The sequence below is a fragment of the Pleurodeles waltl genome, chromosome 4_2 (genome assembly GCF_031143425.1).
Source record: "Pleurodeles waltl isolate 20211129_DDA chromosome 4_2, aPleWal1.hap1.20221129, whole genome shotgun sequence".
Classification (NCBI taxonomy): domain Eukaryota; kingdom Metazoa; phylum Chordata; class Amphibia; order Caudata; family Salamandridae; genus Pleurodeles; species Pleurodeles waltl.
In genome coordinates this window covers 682,352,385-682,376,668 of record NC_090443.1, presented here as the reverse complement: position 1 = coordinate 682,376,668, position 24,284 = coordinate 682,352,385, and the positions used below count along the sequence as shown (strand labels likewise).

General features: G+C 39.9%; 1 protein-coding gene and 1 long non-coding RNA gene across 2 annotated transcripts in view; one reads left to right on the top strand and one right to left on the bottom strand.

Moving 5' to 3' along the window:
* COL24A1 (collagen type XXIV alpha 1 chain) overlaps positions 1-24,284 on the bottom strand; it is a 713,151-nt gene that overhangs the window by 280,633 nt on the left and 408,234 nt on the right. Inside the window, exons 20-22 of the mRNA XM_069232264.1 lie at positions 13,172-13,225; positions 7,705-7,758; positions 3,329-3,373 (exon numbers count right to left, since the gene is read on the bottom strand). Of these exons, the coding sequence (XP_069088365.1) occupies positions 3,329-3,373; positions 7,705-7,758; positions 13,172-13,225 (153 nt within the window). The remainder of the gene's footprint in view (positions 1-3,328; positions 3,374-7,704; positions 7,759-13,171; positions 13,226-24,284) is intronic.
* LOC138293185 (uncharacterized) overlaps positions 1-24,284 on the top strand; it is a 270,652-nt gene that overhangs the window by 168,065 nt on the left and 78,303 nt on the right. The gene's annotated exons all lie outside the window — the stretch shown is intronic.

The following is a 24,284-nucleotide window of genomic DNA, read 5'->3' as shown; positions in this document are numbered from 1 at the left end:
CATTTATTGGGGTTTCTGTCTTTTAATTCTAGTACGTTTTATACAAAAGGGAAAATGGGTAAGGCTGCCACTTACTACCGCAACTGCTTAGATTTTGTTTGTATTAAGGACTGGGTTGTAGTTATTCTGGGTAACAATGTAAATTGCCCAACAATGTTCATTCACTGTTAAGGAAAAAGGAATTGAGTACTACTAATATTATAGAAATAAAGAACAGTGGGACACCTTTTGGCCTTAATGGTGTGACTTGACGGTTAAGTATTCCTTATAGATAAATATCAGTGTATATAGGAACAGTGTCACATGCTTTCAACTTACATGGTGACATTAAATGCCAAAGTTTAAAACATTTTCTAACTTACAATGAATCTACAAAGCAAAGGCAAGGTGTTAAGCTTTTTATCTGACAATTCATCTACAACCTGTGGTGTCCAGCATTGATACACCTTTTAAAACAGTCAATAACATTAATTTATGACCATGGAGAGACATATAAATAGTATGACTCTTCTAGAATCTCTTTCCTCCACTTCCAAGAAAGTACTTGCCTCACTTTTGGATACATCTACATATATTTCAAGAATGTATACTCATCTTGTCCTGTAGCTCCCATATGCCCAGTTACGTTTTTTTTTATTTGCGTTACAAGACTTTGCACCTTGATAGACCCGATAAATTATCTGATGGAAAACATACAGCTGACAATCAACCAAGAAACATGTGTGATGGAACATTTAACTGTGATATCTATGACCCAAGCTTAGCTGGGGAAAATGGTGACCTATTACTGTGTCCCATTGGAAACACATTTAAAGGGCCATAACTCTTCCTCTTTCTAATCTTTAAGTCCATTATGATGAAATGAAAGACACCATGATACATGCCTGAATTCCATCTTAACAAGAATCACTAATGTTTTGTGATCAATTCCAGTTTTCTTTGAAATTTTCACCACCTACATTCTGGTTGTAAAAGCTTGCACAGACTCAGAAAAATAATGTCTTATTGCAAGTGAATATATTAGTGCATAGGGGTGTTATACATTGAATTTGAGTATGTTGAAAAACTTTAGACAAGTTTCTCAAAAAGCATTGCATAATGTGCATTAGTATTATGCATTGTTTTGTCCTACCACAATCAGGAAATACATTGATTGTGCAAGGGTGGTATGACTGCCATGCAGTAGCCCCGGGTACCACAAAATAAGATGTCAGACACAATTTCCGCTGACATGAAATTGGGAGGGTGTGGAGTGTGCCACTGAGGTAATATTCGGTTTGCTCAAGGGGTTGTTGTTCATAAGTGTATCCCTTCAGTATGCATTACACCAATAAAAGTGAGAGTAATATTAGTCATTCAGAGAAATATCAGTGCATGAGAAAGCACTTGAAGATATTCCTGTGCTTGGGTATAGCCCCAAAACTCAGGGTGAGCACTGTGCTGTTCAACCTGAGTTTTGGTGCTATACCCATGCATGGGGAGGCTCTGCTGGGTATTTGAGGCTAGACCGGAGCACACGGTATTTGAAGGCTTAACTGTGAATTGGGAGACTGGTTTTGCTTTTATATGGTATATGTGCATATGGAGAGGATTGATGGTAAAGGATCACCATACATGGCTATGATGATATAACCATAGGCATTGAGGCTACATCTGCATATGGAAAAACATACTAGGCATTTAAGTCTTATCTTGCATGCAGAAGGCTACACCTGGAATATGAGATTCAGCATGCATACATGGAGGCTACAATGCACATTTGTGGTTAAACATGCATATGGGAAGGCTGTGTTCTGTATTTGACCATGCACCTGCCTGAAAGGCATGAGAGGCTTACAAGATCATTTAATCTGCATTCAAGATCATGGGTCAGGGGCGAAAAGTAATTTTGTATTACAACCAGGGACATCATGAGGATCCAAGGGCTTTCCAAAGAAAGGAAGTTCATTAATTTTATATAGCACAAAATAAACATCTTAGGTCTTGCAATATTATGTATCAAGTAAAATACTTCAGAAATGTTTTTAATTGTTTTACTACACAAATAATGCACAAGCCAAAGTGGACTCATTTGGAATATTGAATCAACAGGTTTTCCACAAGGAGGCTGCAAAAACCAGTAATATACTGATATCAGAAAGCTATGGCCTGGACATCTTCTTAAGGACAATCAAAACCCATGAACCAAGACTGTAGAATGTATTGCCCTTCTTTATCTTCGCATGGTCTTAGAAATGGACAGGTGCCCGCACAGCATATGGTCAACTCATTTCAGAGACTGTGCTAATTTCTCCAATAGTTGGGAGTCTCTGCACAAGATTGATCACGTTTTAGTAAACTGAATAAACTCATTATCTCGAAGATTTACGAACTAAATATGCCAAGATTACTACATCTATGTCACAAATCAGAGCCAGAATTAAAAAGAATGCCAATTTCTTTCCGATCTGGTGCCTTTTGGTCTTAAACAGAACCAGTATCATTTGCTGCAAAGTTTGTAAACATCCAGTTTGCACATCTCAAGGTGGTTCCTATTCATATACATCAATCCCAATGTCCTTCTCTGATAAAACATATTTATGATACTGTTGTTGCAAAAATGCATTAATGTTAGACTATTGTTGCAGCAAGTTAGCTTTACCTCTTATTAACCAGCTGTCCATTCCCTCTTGTCCATAACAGTGATGGATTTATACCATACCCGATTCCTACAGTCTTTCCTTTCAATGTCTACATAAATTACAGTATGACAATGACTCTTTTGGGAGTCTTGCAGCTCCCTGGTGGGTTTGGTTCCCACACCTCCATTCCTGAGCTTCTCCACTGTCTGGAATTTGGCACTATCTGCCAACTAAAGCACCCTGCAAAATACTCAAATGTAATATGTTCTTGTTGGATGGGGGCCTCTCTATTACGTGAAATTCTAGAATACAAGCTTAGGTGACACTTTTATAAAATTTTACATTTCTAAGTTCTCGTTATCACAAAAACGACGAGCAACATTGATAAACCAACACTCTTTCTGTGTGAACCAGGGAGCATTTTTAGACAATTTAGCATTCCCTTTACTTACCAATATAATCAAAATCAGGAGCAGTAGTAATGCACACATAAAACATTTTTATGCATATCTTAAGAATTTATGTTTTATACTCAAGATAAATGCTTAAGAGTTTCAAACTGGGAAGGGTAGGGTATTTTCATAAAATAGTGAAGCTTTCATTTTAAAATCACATAAACATATTCACTGATAATAAACGACATAACAGTGTGCATTACAGAAGCGAATTTGAATGAACTGTGTGAAAGTTGAAAGATGAATACATACCCTGGGTCCAATGCCTCCCGGCGGGCCTAAGGGTCCTTCTTCTCCCTAAAACAACAATCAGACCTTACAATATTTTTTTAAATAATGTCCTCGGCATGAAAAATGTTACAGACATTTCATTTGTGTTTAAACATTAATCCTGTTCAGAAACCCGGTTGATTTATAGTACGCAAGTGTGTTCTTAGCGTCTTCCTCAAGGTTTCACTGTGACAGATGAGATAAATATTTTCAGCTTAGCTCTAATTCTGAAACTTCACCGTCACTTTTTACCCACTACGCATAATCCTCCCAAAATCCATGTCCTATGAGCTCATCTGCTACAGTACAAACTATGAACCCTTCTGAACAGAAGCTTTTAAAGGAAAGCACTTAAATGACAAGCCATCATCTCTGGAAGAAGCAAGATTAATGACTCGCATTAGAAGGGAACACTCAAAAGTCAACTGGTAAAAAAACGGAGAAAAAGAACACAATTTACAGAAAAATTGAAAATGTGACTCTTAATTATGTTCTGTCTTGTTGTTTGGCACGTACAATGCCAGTTTCTTTATTTTTTCCAAATTCAGCAAATAAGTTAATAAAACCCTTATTCTCAGTGGCACAGTGAAACTGAGCACAAAATGCCCAAGGTGAATACCATTTCTGCTGGCCGAATGTTTGGTCCTGATTAAGAATTTTACTCTGTGCAATGTGGAATAACATTTTGAAACGACTATTCCTACACTGTATGACCATTAAACTGTTTTTTCTACACAGTTTCTTTAAGGTTGGGATTGGAGGAAAGTCTGACTACTAACACCCCCACAAATGAGCGCAATTTTTGTGACATTTCATTATAAGAACGGGCAGAGTGATGAAGTGGGTTCTGACACACCCTAGAACCCCCTATATTTGTTTGCTTTTGAACAACCTGATTTTTGGACCTCTGCTGTGAGTCTGCTTAACTGAGTCTCACTCACTGTAAGCTCTGGTAAAATGGACTTGAGTGCTAATCACCAGTAACCCTCTTTTCAAATACATTCTGTTTTTGCACCCTTGCAGTGCTTAGATTTAAACTCATGTGCAGACGGAGTGAGCGGGACTACTGTTTAACTCAGCCTGGCATCTGTGCAATGGTAGCCTGCCGTGGATTGGACCTTTATCACCATTTGCTTTGACTACAGTGCGAGCTACACTGAGTCCGGCAAGACATTATACCATAGTTGACACTGTGCTTTTAAGTACTATTTTTCTGGTTCTACTAATTGGATTTTTGTCATTTTGGTGTCAAATAATGTAATGAAATTACTCAATTTTCTAAATCTGGTGTGGAAGTTTCCTTGTGTAGTGTTTTCACTATGACTGTGTGCTGCATAAATACTTTACACATTGCCTCTAAATTAAGTATGTCTGCTTTTGTTACATGCCACCAGAGGGCTAAACACTGGTTAATTTGGTGATTAATTGTGATTCACCCTGAGTACTTAGGGTACCACAATATTTTCTGAGCCAGTCCTAATGCATTTGGGCTTTGAACTATCCTGCTGGACCAAATGAATAACTTTGCTGGTCACAAGGTAGATAAAATCCTCACTCAAAAGAAGGTCCATTTCCCTCAGACCGTAGGCCCAATCGCAGGGGAGTAGTCTGCCCCTGTGGGAGGAAGAGAATAAGAAAGAAATCTGCATGGGTCAATTAACAAAAATTAGTGAAAGATCTGGGCAAGCTCTTTCTCTCAGAAACAAATGGACCCCGGCACTCCTCTCTTCCGAAGGGAAGGGGTTAGCTGTCTGTGTCATTTGGAGTTAAAATCTCTGGAGCAGCAGTGGTTGAAATGAGCATATTGAAAATTCCCAAAAATACTCTGTCGTGGGATGGATCATGAGTGGGGAATGTGGCATCTTTGGATTAGGCAAAGACACCTACATCCTAGAATCCTCAACCTCAACTTTAAAATCTCTGCAAAAGGGAAAAAATCTGAGCATCACTGAGACCTGCATACGACAATGCCATGGGACCACCCATAGGTGAACCTCTGTTTGGCGTTAAAGTAACACTCTGTATTGACTGTTGGACCTGTGTCTCCAGAACCAGTGTCGCTGGTTTCCTCTCTTTCTCTGGGCCACAGCAGAGGGTGGGCTTACTGGGGACCTTGGACAAGAAGGTCCTGGTTTCCTCTGGAACTTCCGTGGATTGGTCATTTGGAGGGTACCCTAGAGGAGGACCCCCTGACTGCTGCTAGACACACAGGTTTCCTGCAAGTGGGCAGGAGGCCGCTGGGCTTGGAGAGAGCAAGGTGTGCACACTGCTTTGAGGGCCATGAGGGGCTGCTGTGGAACGCCCTGGGACAAGGAGATCACCAGGAGGCCAAGCAGAGGAGCAGGCCCTCGGTCCTGTGCAGTTATTGCTGCTGGAGTGTGGCACCAGGGTACTGGAGCTGTGCGATAAGAATCAAAAATCCTGAGGGGCAAAAGGGGCAGGAAGGAAAGCAGTTAAAAAACAAACTGTTAGGAAACTGCAAACATTTAGAGGCCAAAATCCAACACTCCTAGTAGCTGGAGTGCTAAACCAGGAGTAAAATGCCACTGTTCCCCATCATGAACAGCCACAGGGGGTTCATGATACCACCATTTGTTTGGCTCCTTCGTAGCTTATCTTACAAGTGGGTCCCCAGTGCTGGTGGAGCAAAGAACAATGCATCACTTGTGCAGTTTCATTACTAATTCCAAAATGGAGGGCTGAGGCCACACAGGCGCAATCCCAGCAGCTTTGAATTGTTGCATGCAGTAAAGTCTCCACCAGAAACTTGCCAAACACCTGCAGGTTTATATTGTTGCCAAGTGCACTGCAATCTTATTTCAAATCCTATCTCAGGGAGAGCCTGTGCCCGGAGGATGAGTCGGTGCCCCCCAAAACACCCCCTTACTACCCAGCCTTCGTGCTTGAGTCCAGGAAGATGGGGCGAGAGTATGAGAGGAACTTCAGGTTTTCTTTCACCCGTGCTGCAGCCAGCAGAAGGGAAATGAGGAGAAAGCCAGGCCCCCTGCAGGCCCTAAGAGCTAAAGTTCCAGGTGGATGGGGAGCCTAATGGTTCTGTGATGCCTGTTGGACTCCTTTGCAACACCCAGGGTCAATGTTGCAGGTGCCCAACTTGTAGTATGGGCACTAGGTACTTAAAAAAGGCATCATCTTAAGAGCATTCCAAATGAATAAAAGAATGTAAAATAAACTGCCACAAAGGGTTTGGGAGATTAACATTTGCATATCTGGCTTACAGTGGGTGGTACCATGCAGGAGCATTGCTGGGGTTTTGGGGAGCTTCCCAAGAGCAGCGGTGTCCTTCCATTAGATCAAGGAGCCCTGCAGTGGAGTTCCTGATGACACCGTAAGTATTTCAGGAAAACAATTGTGAATTTGTTGGCTAATTTGTGCGTAGAATTTATTAGTGTGTATAGTAAAGTACTTTCCCTATTTATAAGAGAAAAAAACCTGAACAGAAATATATTGAGTGCTGCTTGTTGTGTTGCTGAGTCTCTGGTGCACAGTACCTTCCAGAGGACCCTGCCTTTGGACTGCTCTGCCTCACCAACCTGAGAACCAAGCGCTAAAAAGGGACAGCTGGTTACCAGTAGGGGTTTCCGCAGTATGAGGGACCTAGGACATCAGTGGTAAAGCACCCATTACAATTGTAACTCCGTGTACCCCCTAGTCTGCTATGGGGCCTTCCAGTGTGGATTCCTTACAGGTGAAACAATGTATGCACTCTATTAGACAATCAACACAGTACTCAAAGGGAGGAATTGTATCCAATTTGGATCAAATTACTAAACTTTACAGCTATATTAACATAGAAAGTTAAGTTGTAGTGTACCAGCATCATAGTTGTACAATTAAATACACAGGTGGACTAACTAGGGTTTGCTAAAAGAAATCCTATTTATTTTAGGTAGTCACCTCCTAGATACTGCACCTGCTCTCAGCAAAGCTATCTGACAGTAATGGCAAATGGGCTAATTGACCTGCATGCCTACTATCAGATCTTAGAGTTTTGTAAACACCCATGTTTGACTCACATACAAAATACATCCACTGGCTTATCAATATTACTAGCAAGAGTGCAGTAATTGATCATTAGTTGCAGCAACGGGATACAAATGGGTTTCTGAGTCAAAGGACAAGAAAATAAACAGGCGCCATTTTGGGCTTCATAAAAAGTTATCATTGCTTTCTTAAGGGTCTCACTAGGCAACAGCTAAACGGTTAAACACAATTCAGCTACTGGCTGAGAAATGCAGAAATTTGCATTCTAAATATCTGCTGTTCTTGCATTTGTTGCATCATATACCTTATGAAAAGATTCAATTTACAATAAAATACAGAGCCATGCTTTCACTTACCTCTGTTCCTTTAGGCCCTTGCGGTCCCGGGGGTCCTCGATCACCTTGAAGCCCCTGAATAACATACAAATGTCATGAGCGTTCTGATCACCCGGTCTAATTGTTTACAAGGAAGTATTTACTTTTGGTGCCGCCAGCCCTAACTAGTCGAGGCACAAACTTTAGAAGCTCGGATTCACTATCATTACTAAAGAGCAATACGGAACTATCGGAATCAAATCCACCTCTTAGATGAACAGTGTTTATATGAGTACAGACAACACACTTATGGCCCAGCTTCAAAACACCCAGAAACGAAACAATCCACGGATCTTATTTACATTTATCTTCGGAGAATACTTCTGGAGCTTACAGTCGTGTCTGCAGCTGTTAAAGCACATTTTTTTGACATTAAGACACTTGAATGCACGATAAACATTGCGTCTTGGAGCTTAATAGACCACAGTTTTGCTGTATACTGAATAACGTTATTAAATGCACGATCACATCTGTGACGGAGGCGTGCTCTCATTGGTACACACGGCATGTCAGTCAAACTTCCACCAGGCTGCACAAAGGAAGAATTTGTAACTCCACATTTTGAGTTGACTATTACCATATCCAAATTCGAATACTAGCACGAAATTGGACATAAAAGTACTGACAGAGAAGTCATAGGTCAATTTACACGTACACCAATTTCACATTTGACAGCATTTAAATTGTGTGTTTGGAAGCACCGATGCTGTCTAAACAACTATCTAGTGGAGCAGACGTGAGTAATGTAATCTTCATTTCTGAAACTTTTAACTATTTGCCATAAACGGTAAAAGGCTTGAGCTAGAGATGAAAGGCAAATGCTCCTTGGAAATCTTTATCTGGCATTAGATGTGTGTTCCTGACTACAAACAACATACTTGGAATTTACAGTGCCATTTTTAGGGTACCATAAAAAAGGTATTAATGTCAACAATTCTTAAAACACCAGATGAAGCCATGAAGATCCTTTAATGATGGGCCACCATCTTATTTTTAGTGCTCGTGGTTTTATGTATTAGCTTTTATCTTATGGCATTAGGGCAAGTTAAAATAGTTCTAGTGGCAGGTCAGTTCTCTTAAAAGCAGAGATAACATGCCCATCTGATGAGTTACTGCAGCGTTAAGCTCATGGCCACCAGCGATGATGCTGGATAGCTCTAATATTAACAGTGCAAAAAGCAAACCCGAGGTCACAGGTAAGCCACAGTGATCTGCAGTAAGACAACCTAAACATTCTTCTTTGTTGATGACATTTTAGATTATGTAAGACTGCACGTTTCTTTTATTTATGTGTGGTCTGTTAATTTTTACTACTGTTTATTCTTCTACTTCCCTAGTCGAGACTGCACAATCAAACCTTATGGCGAAATTACACCAAATAATGTAAAAAAAACGCAAAAACGTTGGCTTTTATCCATCTGCAGTGGGTTTTATGTTTTAGTCAAAGAACAGCCTTTCGGCATCCACTGCCCCCCTAAAAAAGGTGTATGTGGGCAAAACATGAGGCGATGGCCATGGGCTTGTAACTTCACTGAGAAAATTACTCTTGATACTAGGCAAAATCATTAGTGAAATACGTATTTTTTTCTGATTGGAGCGATTCAAAAGAAACAAGGAAATTCTGACTATTTCTGCACAGCTAATCATTCTCCATCACAATCTCATTATAGGAAAAATATATTTTCGAGATAATCATTAAGCTGACTCCAAGAAGTTTCTGGAGACAATAGAAAATAAATAGGTAAATGTATTTTTAGTCAAAATGGAATAAACTTTGGCATGGCAAGAGTTAGGTGTCATGTGTTGCTTTATGTCTACTGTGTACAATTCTTTTCAGAAGAGGAAGGTAAGGAGAGGAAAGTGGGGGCCTCAACAGCGCTGAGTAGGGCAAAGTAGTTTGAATAGGAAGACTGATTCAGAAGGGCTCATGAAACACCTGAGTTTCTGAGAATTGTTCGGAAAGAAGCATGGAATATGCAGAGGAGTTAAGAAGCAAAACCACTGTCCAGGCAAACGAGGGAATAAATATCAACCACTCTGCCAAAAAACATCAATTATCATTTATCTTCTTGAAACAACAAAATCGCACAAACATTTAACAACATTTAACCGACTGATAAATCAACCACCAGATTCGCATGTGATTAACCAAAGAAAACAAACCTGCAACTGAACAGTGATTTTTTTGTCTTCTACAGTTCCACATAAACATCACCTTGGACATCCTCAACAGTCCACGTGACAGTTCCTTAGTGCCATTTTACCAACAAAAATCCTTAATAAAAAAGTACAGGGACAATTTTATCCCATCCAACAGTTCCTCGTAAAACCAGAAGAATGAATAGTTCTTATCAAACTCACACAAGCCATCATCAAAACCCACCCTTGACCATCCACCAAATATATATATTGTCGATCACCCCACCCCACCACATACGTAACCCTTTAGAAAAAAAAACACTGCTTCTTATGTCCAGGCTCATATTCACAATCGTGACCTTTTTGACCTGTAAACCTCTGGTTTCCACCAATTGCATAACATTCAACCCGTTCTTTTTAAAATATAGGATGCCACCCTACCACTAACAAACAACGGAGAAACAATGGTCTGCTTCGGTCATCAGCCTCTGATATAATGGACCAAACATAACTTCTTTACTGTCTGTTGGTAGTAGCAAACATCTTGGCACCTTTTACCCCCTCTTTCTAATTTTTTCTTTCAGATCTCAGCAACTGAAACTAAGCATTTCCCATCAAACTTTCATCAGCTTCTGTGGTGGAGTTTGCAAAGTTAATCCCAGTCAACTGTTTACTCAACATTGACACTCCTGATGATCAAAGGTTACCATATTATATTTAACAACTCGTATGTTGATGACATTCAACTCTACCATTAAACAACAGCATTCACAACTAATAGCAGACCATAGGAAATTGTACAACTACAATTATTGGAAATTCAGAAGCTTCCTACAACTTAATAACATCAGAAAACACCTTATTTTCTTACATGACAAAAGTACCACCAACCTTCCATGAATCCAATTTTCAACACATACTAGGTCTATCAAGGTCTCATTTCACTTGGGCTAGGAGTGACTGAAAAGGTCCTCACTGCTCATAATGGCTATGATGTTCACACATTTCAAAAACTACCTCATGCTTTAACATATTCTTCATTCATACACCCTATGGCCTGTCCAGGAATGCTCTCCATCACTATTAACTCTTAAAAATAAATAAAATCTCCCATCTTCAAGTGAAAAATTGTAAGTAGAAATCACTCCAGTGACACCACATTCACAATCCAAAATCACTATACTGGTCACAATCAATCCCTAAATCGCCCTCAATACCATACACTGGCTCATGCACACTGATCAGAGGGTTCCAAAATACTTCAACTCAAAATGTAGTCCTACATAATAAAAGGAAATTTCTCTGGCCATCTAAACCAAAATGCATCTGCTTGCATATGAAATATATCCAGTTCTCATCTTTTCAAGCAGGAAATCACATACAAACTGTTACAAACCTGAAACAGTAATGAGAAGTGTATAGACATTTTCACAGAACTAACAACCTAGGAATCTGGCTCAGACCCTCGCAAGAAATAAACCTTCATTGGAGTAGGAACTGTTGAGAACCATAACTTAACTATGGAGTGTAAACAGATGGGAAACTAGCAGATAGACCACTACCAGCAATGCACATAATTGAACAAGTCTCCACTGATCCTCAAGTGCAGATTAATCAATGTTGGACTGCATAGAGTGCAAAGTAGCCTAGAATTACACTACAGAAGGACTCTACTCAGACATTCAACATCAAAACACTGCACAAATGTCACTGGGTCACTATTTTGCACAGGGGTGGAAAGCATACTACGTGGCCTATTTCTCAGAGCATTTAAGGGGCTTTCAAAAGTGGACAAAACAGAACCTGGCATTGGAGGTACAAACAGCTTCCTTAGAATGGAGGCATTAATATTGATGAGTCTTGGGCCACACTCTAGGAAACACTGCATGAAACACCTAAATGACGAATGCACACACAATTTGAAGAAACCACCAAAAACGTGTAGGCGAGTTTCCAGTGCAAACAAGGATACCTTAGTGAGGCTTCTCGTAGTAGAGCCCTTTTGTACAACAATCACAAGACTAATGCCTATTGTCAACCACTTCTGGATACCATAAAAATATAAACTGCGTAGAAAAACAGTGTATCCTTAAAAAACAGGTCACATAGTCTGCAGTGTCGTCTGGCAGGACAAGGTTTTCTGGGACTGTTAAATGAAATAAAATACTTTATTTTCGTTTGAACCCATTCAATGTAATGTAGGATTTGGCAACCCTGCACTTTGAAGTTATCCATGTGCTTTGCACAGAGACTAAAGTTTTGTGAACATTTATCACATCAAAGTGGAGACACCCCTTGTTCTTAAGAATACAACACGATTAACTTGATGCCTGGATTCTGTAGCGATAAATGCACAATATAAATTATCACCTCAATAAATAAGTGTGTCCGAGAGATTTCATCATTTTCTTCATATAACAAAGAAACCCGGGATGATCATTTTTAATTGGTTCACTTTTAAAACTGTTACTTTTCTTCACCAGTGATTCTAAGAAAAGTTTTGTTTACATGGCTTATTGTGGAGGCAATAGAAATATTCCTTCCTTGCGACAAAACTAAAATAGTTCGACTTATGTCCTTCCATCGTACTCCAACTTCATACTTCTGAAACACATGTCTGATATACTGAACACAAACAATAATCTTCAGGACTGTTAGTATACCTGCAGCATAATGTGTGTAGGGCAACTAAAGAAGTAGCTTGTGGGACTTTGTTAGATTATTCACTGTCCTATCTTTGCAAATCAATTTCTTTTGGCCATATACAGCCTGCAAGTCCAGATGTTTACACTTTTTCTTGCAGTTTCATACAGCGCGAACTCGACCCAAAGTTACTGGAGTGCTTTACATCAGCACCAGTTACATTACACAAGGTTATATATATATTTTTTTTTTGAGGGCTCAGAGAGATTAAAACATTTCCCGAGAATCACAGGATGTTGAGCGTATGCAGAGACTCAAAACAGGTTCGCCATTTCCAAACTCACAGCCCTGGCAGTAATGCCACACCCTCTCCACTTGAATTGAAATAATGCAGTACCTGCATAACATAGTATGAGCTTAGAATTTGCACATACATTAAAGAGAAAGGAAGGGAAGCTTCCATCTTGGAAAAGATAGCAGACAAAAGAAATGTGATAAAGGAAGAATAACATGATGACAAATTATACGATTATGAGCTATAATAGTTACCAAACAGAAATGCTGACTGCTTGTTAAGGTATAATGCAGATATTTGTAAACTAAAATTGACTAGGATTACAACTGTTTAAAAAACAATTTGAAAATTATTTAAACAAATATTTCTTACCTTTGGTCCTTCAGGTCCATTTAAACCTGGCGCACCAATGTCTCCTGGAAAACCCTAAAACAAACAGGCACCATAGTTAAACAATGGAAAAAATCCAAGTACAACAACAATTGTGCAATTGTCATTCTTTGTAAATGTAAATTGTAATGATTTCCCAGGCTGATCATTCATGAATTAAGATACAAAGATGAAAATATTCCTTTTCAGTAACTTTGTACATCTTCAGTTTTAAATTCACCAAGTGTATCAAGCAACATAATTAAAGCATGAGGGGGTAATAAATTGGCCAGTATGTTGCACATCATGTAGAAAGTAATATTCACACAAGTCAGGGTACAAAATTACCTAAAGACCTATTTATAACAATACTCCATATGATTTCACTTAATCAATAAGTCAATATGATGAAGCCTGGTCTATATTTATATATGATTGAAGTCGCCGCTTGAAATCATCATTAAGCAAATGGCAGCCAATATGCAAGCAACATTCAGTGCCATCTGTTCACAAAATGGATTCTTCAACAACCCCTAACGTTTCCTGCACAGTGTGTGATCTATAATATGGCGCTAAATAGTTCAGAGAGAAGAAGGTTCAGAAAAAGGTACAGCATACTTAAACTACTCATTTTTATTCAAGACATACAATGTTTCATTCATGGCTATAATGGAGGCAACAATTCACAACCATTTTTAGAGATCACAGGGTCTTACCAAGTAGCAGAACTCTGCAGGCATTCACAGAAAAAAGTTTCAACACATAAAGGTTTTGTTCATGTATTTCTCCCAATCTCCTTCAGTAAAAGTTATGACGACTCTCTAATTGTCTTATACAACTGCATTTTTTTTAATTTTTGGGACAGGACAATTTATTTAACGCTCATGTAGAGGCTCGAAGCTCGTTCTAGAATGCCACAATTTATTAAAAATAATTTGAGTGATATACTCATGCTTTGCACAGCATGGCTTGCACTGAAATGCCTGAGGGAATTGTTTGCTACTTGCAATTCTTTATTCTATATGCAAATTGTGTACAGATAGCAATCATTTTCACGACAGCATGACTATGCTATCATTATCACCACCATCACTAGCACCAATATGACCAACAGCACTACCAATGCCCGAGCCTTCAAAACCGAGTAATACTACTATCACTACCAATAAATCTAATATAAATACCACCACCAACAACACAATGACCTTCAATGCTAAAGCCAGAAGTGCCACCAATAATACTACCCCTAAAGGCAAAAACAGCATGAATACCACCAGCCACTCCTCTACCAATACCAAAAATCACATCAATATTAAAACAACACTAATAACACTGCTACCACAAACACCACGCTAACGTGATGCACTACCATCACCACTACTCGAAGCACTGGCAAACCCAAGTAGTCTGGTTTTAATATGCTATAAGTGAAAATAGTTTTGCATGCCTGTACTTGCCTGTATTGCATTATCACATTAAATCCAGGCCATTAGCTTTGCCAGTGCCCATTTATCCCTGTTTCATCCTTTATCCCTGTTTAATTGCCTTTCTCAACCTCTCCTTTTTTCCATTCTGCCTCTCTCTTCTTTGCTTTGGGTCCAATATGCTGTAGAAAAATAAACCCCGGCTCCGTAAAACGAGTCCTGGTGCCCACCATCTGCACAAATTAGGCAATGAAATTGACGGAAAACTTAAAAGACCTCTGTCATCAAGTTCCAGTCTTGGAAGTCGTTTGCAGTAATTTCTTCAGAGTAAAGCCACCTGTCAGGGACCAGTTGCTTAGCGTTACTTTTCATTATAACACATACATTTGACAGGTTTATTTCAACCTTTATCAGGGGTTTTCCCCAGAAGCAAAACTATGTTTCTCATAATACATTGACGTTAATTTCTTTCACGCATTTTAATTTTACAGAGCCTATAATCAAATGCTTATTAAAAAGAATTACAGCTGTACGTTTTTGCACGCATGCTACTGCCGAGCATTTCAGAAAAATATTCAGCCGCAGAGTCTTAAAGTTTCTGTGGAAGTTGGCAGCCGCTTTTAATAATCGTTTTATGGTCTTCTTCTGGGAGTAATTTCATCCCATTGCAGCCTCGGATGCCCTGGCTACTGCCAACAAATTGCAAAACAGTGGAGTCGTATTAAGTATTTTCTTTAATTGTTCCACGCTAGATTGTGAGTGTTTTCCGTATGAATAGTTGTGCATGCATCATGTTAACTTGGCGCATTTTAAACAACTTTATTTCGTTGATGTATGCATACATGTGCATAGTCTTGAACAGTGCTTAATTTGTAAATAAAGAGGTGCCGGTGCCCAAAACCCTCCTCTTAAACACGCGGCTGCTGCAGTTAAATGTGTGAACACGGAATACTGAGGTGCCATAATCCTGAAGTCATCATGGGCCTCTTCAATCCATATAAAGCCACTCCCTGCCCCTTTAGCTCATTCTTGCAGCTTTCTACTTTCTCCCTTTCTGACGCTTTTTTGTTTTTCTCTTCCTCCGTCTTTCCCATATGTGTCTTTTGCTCGCAGCAAATTCTTGAGGCAGAAGAGCAAGCCCCGGCCCTCAAAAATAAGTGCCGGTGCTCAGCACCGCAAACAACAACCACAAATTAAGCACTGGTCTTGAAGATATCTTCATCCATTCCTGTTTAACATGTGCACTATATTAAGTGTATACGAAAGGGCTTTCTTAGGTAATTTAAAGAGAGATGTAAAGATTTGCTAATCATTGCATCATTCAGCCCGCTGGCCACCTTCAGCAGGTAATACTGTGTAGTGTCTACTGAAGCGTTCAAAATCTGACTTTTTAGTTCCGGTGAATAAGAGGAATTCCATAGCTTTGGTGCCATGAGAAAGTGATCCCTCGGTCAGGAAGAAACAATCTCATATATTCTTGTTCACTCCTTAACCTTTGCCAAAAAGAGATGTTGTTGGTGCGCACCAAACATAGGCCACAACACTGCAAGAAGGGCACACTGATCCATGTTCATGCAAATCCATCGTTTGCCATGCTTGACAGGTCATGTTGCCAAAGCGATCTTTACATTATTTTTTCAATTTTGTCTGCTGCTTGTAAAACCTTCCCCATCTCTGGCAGGCTACTTGATGTGTGGTGTAGCCTGTGAGGGTGATGATATTTTGAGAAATGGACACATGTATGCGGAATGTCTCTAATTGGACCACTGGAGGGAAGTAATTTATCTTGACATAATATAAGAAATCACCAGTCATTAATTGAAAGGCTAGTTAAATATTATTACATGTCATAATTCAAGATTTCAGCACCTACTAATCCAGCCCAAACAATAACAATAAATATATATTAATTTGATTATAATTTCTTGTGATCTCTTATTCACATCTGAAGATGAGCAATATTCTGCAATGGTAAATTTAATGTCCAATGTAATCAATTCTTAAAATGTATATTTCTTGTCCCATTAACCAATAGCTCAGAGTCCAGGACCTTCTGAAAGGTGAGAAGTGCTGTTCACTACATGTTTTGGCACTAACTTTCTCATCTATAGAAAGTGAAACTGTTCTTCAAGATTTTGCCAGAAAGCGGCTTCAAATCTGCTGTTTAAGCACTCATATTCTCACATCTAATTTAGGGCTCCTCTCCACCTCATTTTGAAGCATCTCCATTGGCTCCCCTTGCCAGCCAGCACCGTCTTTAAAACCAGCTGCATCCTTTAAAAAGCCAACATGACCAGTACTCATACGTATCTTACAGACATGCTCCACATCTCTGGTAACTCTTGACACACTCACAGCCAGGTCACCATCAGACTGGAGACAAAGAAGTGTAAAAATACAAATGCACCTATAAGCTGGAACATCTCTGTATCCATACAAACTACCTAAACAGTGCTCCAATTTAGGAAAGAGTTGAAGACGCACCTCTTTAGAGAACACTACATTACTATGCAGAAACAATCCAGTAATCACCTTCATCTATGTCATGTTGACTGTATGCTTGCTTTTGACCCTGTACAACGCTCCTCTGCCTTTTTGATTACCACGTACATGTTATTAAATAATCATGGGCTTTCCTTAATATTTGTTGATGTGTTTTTTCTATTCTCAGACAACATTGTTCACAGGGTCAATGGTCTGAGTGGCTTTAGCCCTTCTGATCTATGGCAAATTGTGGAATATTTGGAGCATTGTAGAGGGTTAAAGAAACTAAGGAATCTGGAGCCTATTGCTAGGACTTGGGTGACATAGTAAGACTTTGAACAAAGAAGTCTAGAGCAGTTATGTCCAACTTCAGTTTAGACGGACTAGTTCAAAGCCAGACTTTAAGGATAACCATGGACTATGTAAATTGCACTATGATTTAATTTATTTGACATTGATACCTGGGACATATGGTATCTAGATGACTGTCTTTAACATGCTGGATACCAATAGTCTACCTAACATGTAGGGTGCATTTTCTTAGCAGGTTTGTTTCACATTAAAAGCAAAAACGCCAAAATAGGGGATACCATCAAGCCTCCAAATTCTTGGATAATAAATAATGCATCTGGACCTTAAACCTGGTTTAGCACAACCTTTAAAAAAATTAAGGGCCAGATGTATCAAAGTACGGATTTGCATTTCGTAAATAGCGAATTTTAAGAAATCGCTATTTGATAAATGCAAAACGGTATGTAAGAAAATAGCGAATCCCTAATAGCGATTTCTTAAAATTCGCAATCGCAATTACGGAATGGGACTCCATTCATCCCTATGGGCCTGAAGGCCCATAGATGCAAATGGTTCTGCATTTCCTAATTTGAGAATTACTTTTAGGGTAATTGGGTAATGCAAATCCCAAGGTGCTGGGGGCCTAAGGCCCCCTTTGATGCACCGCCCCCCAAAAAAATTGTGCACATGTAAAGTGCACATATGCCCTAGGGGCATGTGTGCGCTACAAAGCACTTTTAAAAATGCATTTTAAAAAGTGCACATGGTTACAACCAAATTGGATTTGGTGGTAATTGCATTTCCTAAATGCTCAGTTCACATTTAGGAAATACATGATACATGTGCATGGGAAATCGCAAATAGGAATTCCCTATTTGCGATTTCCTATCTAAGGAATCGCAATTTGCAATTCCCTATTCGGAGCCGCAATTTTAAGGAATCGCTAAAAATTGTGATTCCCTAAAATTGCTCTGCAATACCTTTCATACATCGTGGAAGGCAATTTTGCATTCGCAAACGGTGGAATCTTGCGATTTGCACCATTTGCAAATGCAAAATATCTTGATACATCTAGCCAAAAGAGTCTCTGGTATGGTTATCCCAAATTTTTCCAGACTGATGTGCTTCTGTCTTGGCCACTGCAGCCCTGATACCAAGAACTGTAGCTCCAGGCACCAGTTTACTTTAATCCTTAATATGCCCTAGTGTTCAATCCCTGGGTCGATCTTATTTTTAAGGGACACCTAATAGAAGGACCCCATCCCTTCACTCAATGAAGCAGGGCCCTAGCTCTCTGCCTATGTCCAATACATAATAAGTAAAAAAGAAAGGAAACCTTTGCAAACAAAACACACATTTGTGACACTTCATATTTATTAAAGGATTCAAGTATGCAGTTTTCTGAGTAGGGAACAAAAAGTATTATTAAATTAAAATGTACTTTACTTTGTCGAGACTGCTGTTAAGCAGTTTTTTAAAATGAATTTCACTATTCAAACGTATAAAAACATATTCTACTCTTCCCGACTGCATCACATGCACTGCTCTTGTAAGACACTTTTGCGCCTGTATGTCTATGTTGCAGAGTGAGAGTCTTAAAATAGATGCATGGTGCAAAGTGACACATTTTTTGGTGGTCACCCCCAGTTTTTCTGTTTTTTTGGGACTCGCATGCTTGAACTCTAACACTGGGACTGTGATATCCAGTTACCAGTATGTAAACAAAATGCTCCTTTTTGCGTAATCACCTCTATTTTATTGTACTGGTGCAGCTGTTTGCTTGATTGTGAGCACTAGAACTCTGCAGTTCCCTAAAACATGTTGAAATTGCCATGTTACTTGTAACCAATGGATTGCAGCACCCTTCGTGCCAACCACTACAGTCACAGAGCAAACATGAAGGCAGGCTTAGCACTGTAGCCTGTCTATGCAGTTTTAAAACTACAAATTCAAAATGCCTAAATAACCCCTTTTGACAGTCCTAAACCCTCTGTTTAAATATTAAAAAGGCACTCCTACATAAGCCTTACTACTCAGATGACAGGGTGCATGGATACGTCTACAAATCGAATTCTTGGATTTATTGAAACTATTTATTATAAGCCAAATTTACTGGTGACATTGAATTTAAAATAAACATTTGGAGATGGTACTTTTTTAGAAAGTTACAATTCCCTCCCCCCCCAACGCCTCTAGAGCTCCATGAGCTTCAACTGTCAACTGGCAGCTGAATAACACCCTTGATGAAGTGTGAACTTGCGTCCAGAGCAGAGACAAAGGTCTTGGGAGTGGAGAGGTGTTCTAATCCTCTGACAGAATGACCACCTGGGCTGCATAACTAAACTTAACTTCAAAAATGCCTACTTTGTCACAGGAAAATGTTAGCTGACAACTTAGCAGGGCCCTCTTTTGTCCATCAGGTCAGGCAGGCACCAAACTCAGTGGGAGAGGATTTTTTCCTAGAACTGGTTTGAAGCGACTACAGAGCGGGGGAGGGTTGCTAATTTCCCTGGCCACACTCTGGGTGGGCACTTGCGATTTGCACAGGGGAGAAAATGTTCTGCCATCTTGGTTTTTAGGTAGAGATGGGCACTGTGAAATTGTATGCAGTAGGTCACAGAGGACTGCAAAGAGTGGGTCGGGTTACCACTAGGAACTTTTTCCCTGTTGGTTAGGGTAGGGCCAGGTGTCACCCCTACCCAAAGGCTTGTGCTAGGCATAAATGTGTCACCGCTGGACCTATGGAAGACAGAAGAAAAAATGTACCTGTTATTAACACCTGTGAGGAGACCTGAAAGGGTGGACCTAAACCCACTTGTAAAAAGCCAGGACAAAGAAGTTATGTTAATAGACTTGTAAAGCGCATAGCTGTCCAGAGAAGAGGCTTTACAGTGCTACTCACAAACACACACCAAGTGAAATCACCTGCATGATATTCTGAAGATTCCTAATCACAAGGGGAAGAGAATACCGTAGCCAACGGGCTTTAACCCGAAATTAGCGCCCTCGCGCACAGACTTTCTTAAAATGGGGAAGAACAGCACGCCTGAGACCTGCTGACCGCAGTGACTGAGTTGGATGGTAAAAGGTCATCATATTCGCCAAAACAGGTGTCCCCTGCGAGAGCATGATTTTACGAGCTGTATACAGGGCTTTAAACTGTACATGTTACTCCCCAGCGAGCCAGTGCATTTTGTGCAACAGGTCAGAGGCGGGGCAAAAAGTAGGGACAGAAAACAAAATCCTGGCTGCAGCATTTTGGACTCGTTTAAATTTACACACTACAGATTTAGTGGCTCCCAAGTATAAGATGTTACAATAGTTTAGGCATGGTAGAATGGCTGCCTGTGCAGTAGATTAGTTGACCACAAGGGTCTGTTGACTGAACTCCTGTTAAGTTATATCGACTCAAGAAGCTGCAAGAAGCTCTTTTTCCTGAAGGTGCAAGCTGACCAGTTGCACCTGAACCTGCCCTGGACCATAAGGGTGGCTTCTGCTGGAAGGAGTCTTGACTCCCAAGTCCTGTTCCTGAGGTCCTCAGACTCTTGAGTCTGTCAAAGGGTACTACATTTAACACCCTGAAAAACCTGGGACTTAGAAACCTTTTGGCTCTGAAGACCATGGGAGGACTGAGACAAATATGCCAAGTCAATCCAATGAAGGTGCATTTGGCCCAGGGCCAAATATTCAGGTTGCTCCAGGTCAGAGCTTTTCCACAGCAGCAAATATGTTCCAGAGTGACATCATGGACAGGGTATTTGACATTGTGACGCCCTGTTTAGCTAAAGCTTCCATCCTTGCCCCGCTGGAGAAATCTGACCTCCAAAAAAGATGGACTACATCCAAACATAAAAATCCTCACCATGCAAACGTATCTGGCCAGCGAGGCACCTTCCTTAGGTGTGAATTTTGAATTCCTCCTGCTCTGAGGTTACTTGCAAAACGTCACCGACCTTCACCAGGACTTTGCCCGACAGCTATCTGGCCCCATAGAATGCTTATCAGCCACCACCTGCTGTTCTGAGGATTTTTCACTTCTATATCAGAGACTAAGTCAGAAAGTAAAACGTCAGTATGGACCTGGTTTCTGTATCTGACCCGTGCTTAATTGCAGTCATTCTTAAATCGTTCCTAGTTCCCAGTCAAGCACAACCAGATGTCTGCTGGTGGCGTTCAATGCTTTTTTTGCCTATTTATATTTAAAACTTTCCCTTTATTGGATATTTATCATTTGGGTGTAATTTTGTTGATTAAATTATTTTCTTTCTTCATAAATTGGAGAGGAATTTTTATTGCATTGCGTTCTCACCTATTTAACTGTTTTGGTACTTCTAAGTGATTTAGACATTTTCTTAAGCTAAGCCTGCCTGTTCTGTGCCACAGGCATCTAGGGCTGAGCTCAGGTTTAAAGTACTGAAGCCTTTACTGGACCTACTAGACAAGAATAATAACATTATTATTTGTGGTGGACTCACATTCACCCCAACTAATAATTCACTTTCTCGCACAGTGTATGTGCTCTGACCCCTAAAGTATGTCGAAATTGGCTTAAAACGCATTTGGCACATTTAACTTTCATAAAAAGTCATAGTACATGGTGCAGAAAGGCACCAATCGCATGGAAAGTTGCATGCTACTTGTAGATTGCAGCACCTATTGTGCCATCCACTACAGTGGCATTGAAAACTGATCTTTAGGCCTATCCTTTGTAACCAGAAAGCAGCCATTTAAACCCTGCTGCCCACACTTGTCAAAAACACCCTTTCAACAAGTTGCAAAAATAGATTTTAAATATTGAGTAAGTCACCCCTACGCACATAAAGCTGCCCACAATGTAGGGTACATAAGACTTCAAAGTGGAATATGTGTGACACGAGAAATAGCTGTTGCCCCAGTAACACTGTCACTGGTCAATCTGTAACTGGTACAATGGAAAAGAGAAAGTGTAGATTATACACTTTATAACTTTTGACCTGTACCAGCTATTGACTTCATGCAAATACATAGATTTATATTTAATAAAAATACAGTCTGATGGTGAAATCTGATTTTTATTAAATATATTTAAAATGTAACTTTCATAAAGTTACCTTCAGCTTGCTTGAGGCTGATGGAGGCATTAACATTAGCCTTCCAGAAACTACCCAGCTGGTATCTGGCTTAGGTTATGTGTGAAAGAGGTGTGAAAATACCTCCTGGAGCAGATGCAGGAATCATGGCATTGGAGTGGGAAGAGTTTTCTTCTTCTGGCAGGAAGATGATTTGGGGTGGTCCAAGGAACCTAATTTAATTCAAATGGCCTTCCCTGTCACAAGTAAATGTTAGGTGTCACCTGGAAAGGCCCAAGCTATTGTCCCCTTAGTCAGGCTGGCACCAACCCAGTGGGAGGAAAGCTACTTCCAGAATCAGTTTTCAGTAACCACAGAGGAGTAGGCAGCTTATTATCCTGGCCTCACCTCTGGGTGGGCACACAGGCTCTCCATATAGGGAGAGGAGTTTCCCCATCTTGGAATCTGAGAGTGAGGTGCACTGTGGGATTGTTTGCCGTAGGGCATACAGGAACTGCTATAAAAGTGGGAATATATGTTTGCCCCATTAATTAGGGAGCACACAGGAATCACCCACCACCCACTGGCTGGTGTCAGGCATAATGGCAACTAAACCTGGACTGGAGTTTGCAGTGGAACTTGCACTGTAAGAGTCAGTAAGCATCCTTCCCTGAGTTCCTAGGTGCCTTAGAGATGTACCCCTGAGGTTTTGTTGGCACCAGATGAAAGTTTTAAAACTTTTAAAGCTTTCCCTCCAGCACTCCAGAGCTACAGTGGGACCTGGAGGAAAAATAATTGGTCCAGCAATTCCATAGTGCCAACTTAATTTCAGCTTTATCCCTATCAAGGCTCCCACCACCTCTGAAAAAAACACTAAGTCCCATTCTATATTGAGACTTCCAACATTTTCAGTGAGAAATCTTCAAAGCTCCAGGGCGCCAAGACGCCTCCAGGCATTTGAGCGTTCTACAAATTTCGCCATCATTATAATCATCACCATCATCGTTATCATTGGGATTAACCTGCTTTAAGTATTGGGACCTAGGTCTCAAAGAGGCAGCTACAATTCTGCTCATCGAGAACATTTCTGATCAAAATGTGGAAAAGCTCTTTACTGTATTAGGACTTCAAAATATTTTAAAACATTTTGACTTCCAGGCTTTCACTGGGACCAATCCACTTGTATAAGACCATAGCTCCATCACAGTCTGTTGTGCATAGGCCCTGGTCTACAGCTTCCATAGACTAGCATTGCTGCTTTGTTCTTTTTGGTGCTATTTTCACTGAAATCTTTAAGCATTCATATCTCTGGTTCACCTACTTTTTTGTCGCTTTGGTCTTGTTATGCTCATTTTTATTTATTTAGTTTAAAATTGTTTGTGGAATTTTATTGTGTTTTTGTGACTTTTTCTACTACGTATGCACTGCTTAAGTACTTTACACATCGATTGCTTTGTGTCATGATATTAGAAACTGTGCATAGGTTTACTTTATTCAATTTGTGTGACATCTAGCAGGTGATGACCTTATCCTTTAAGGTGGATAATTTTCCACCGCAAAATATACTCCACTTTTATATGCATAGCATAATTCCTGACTGAATCAACTGCTTAGGAGTAAGGCATCGCAGTTCAAAATTGTAAAACACATTTATCAAACGTCTTTAGAAAGCTATAACAACCAAAATAAAAAACATCAAAATTTATTGCTAAATCAGAAATGAACTTAAACACTGGTGAAAATTAACTTGTCGCTCCCAAACTAGCCACATTTCATAAATGCAATATATGCACAGGCGAGGTAAGGACATTAGGGTGCCAAAGCATGGCACTTGATATTGTTTCATTCCATTCTAAATAAACTCTACTG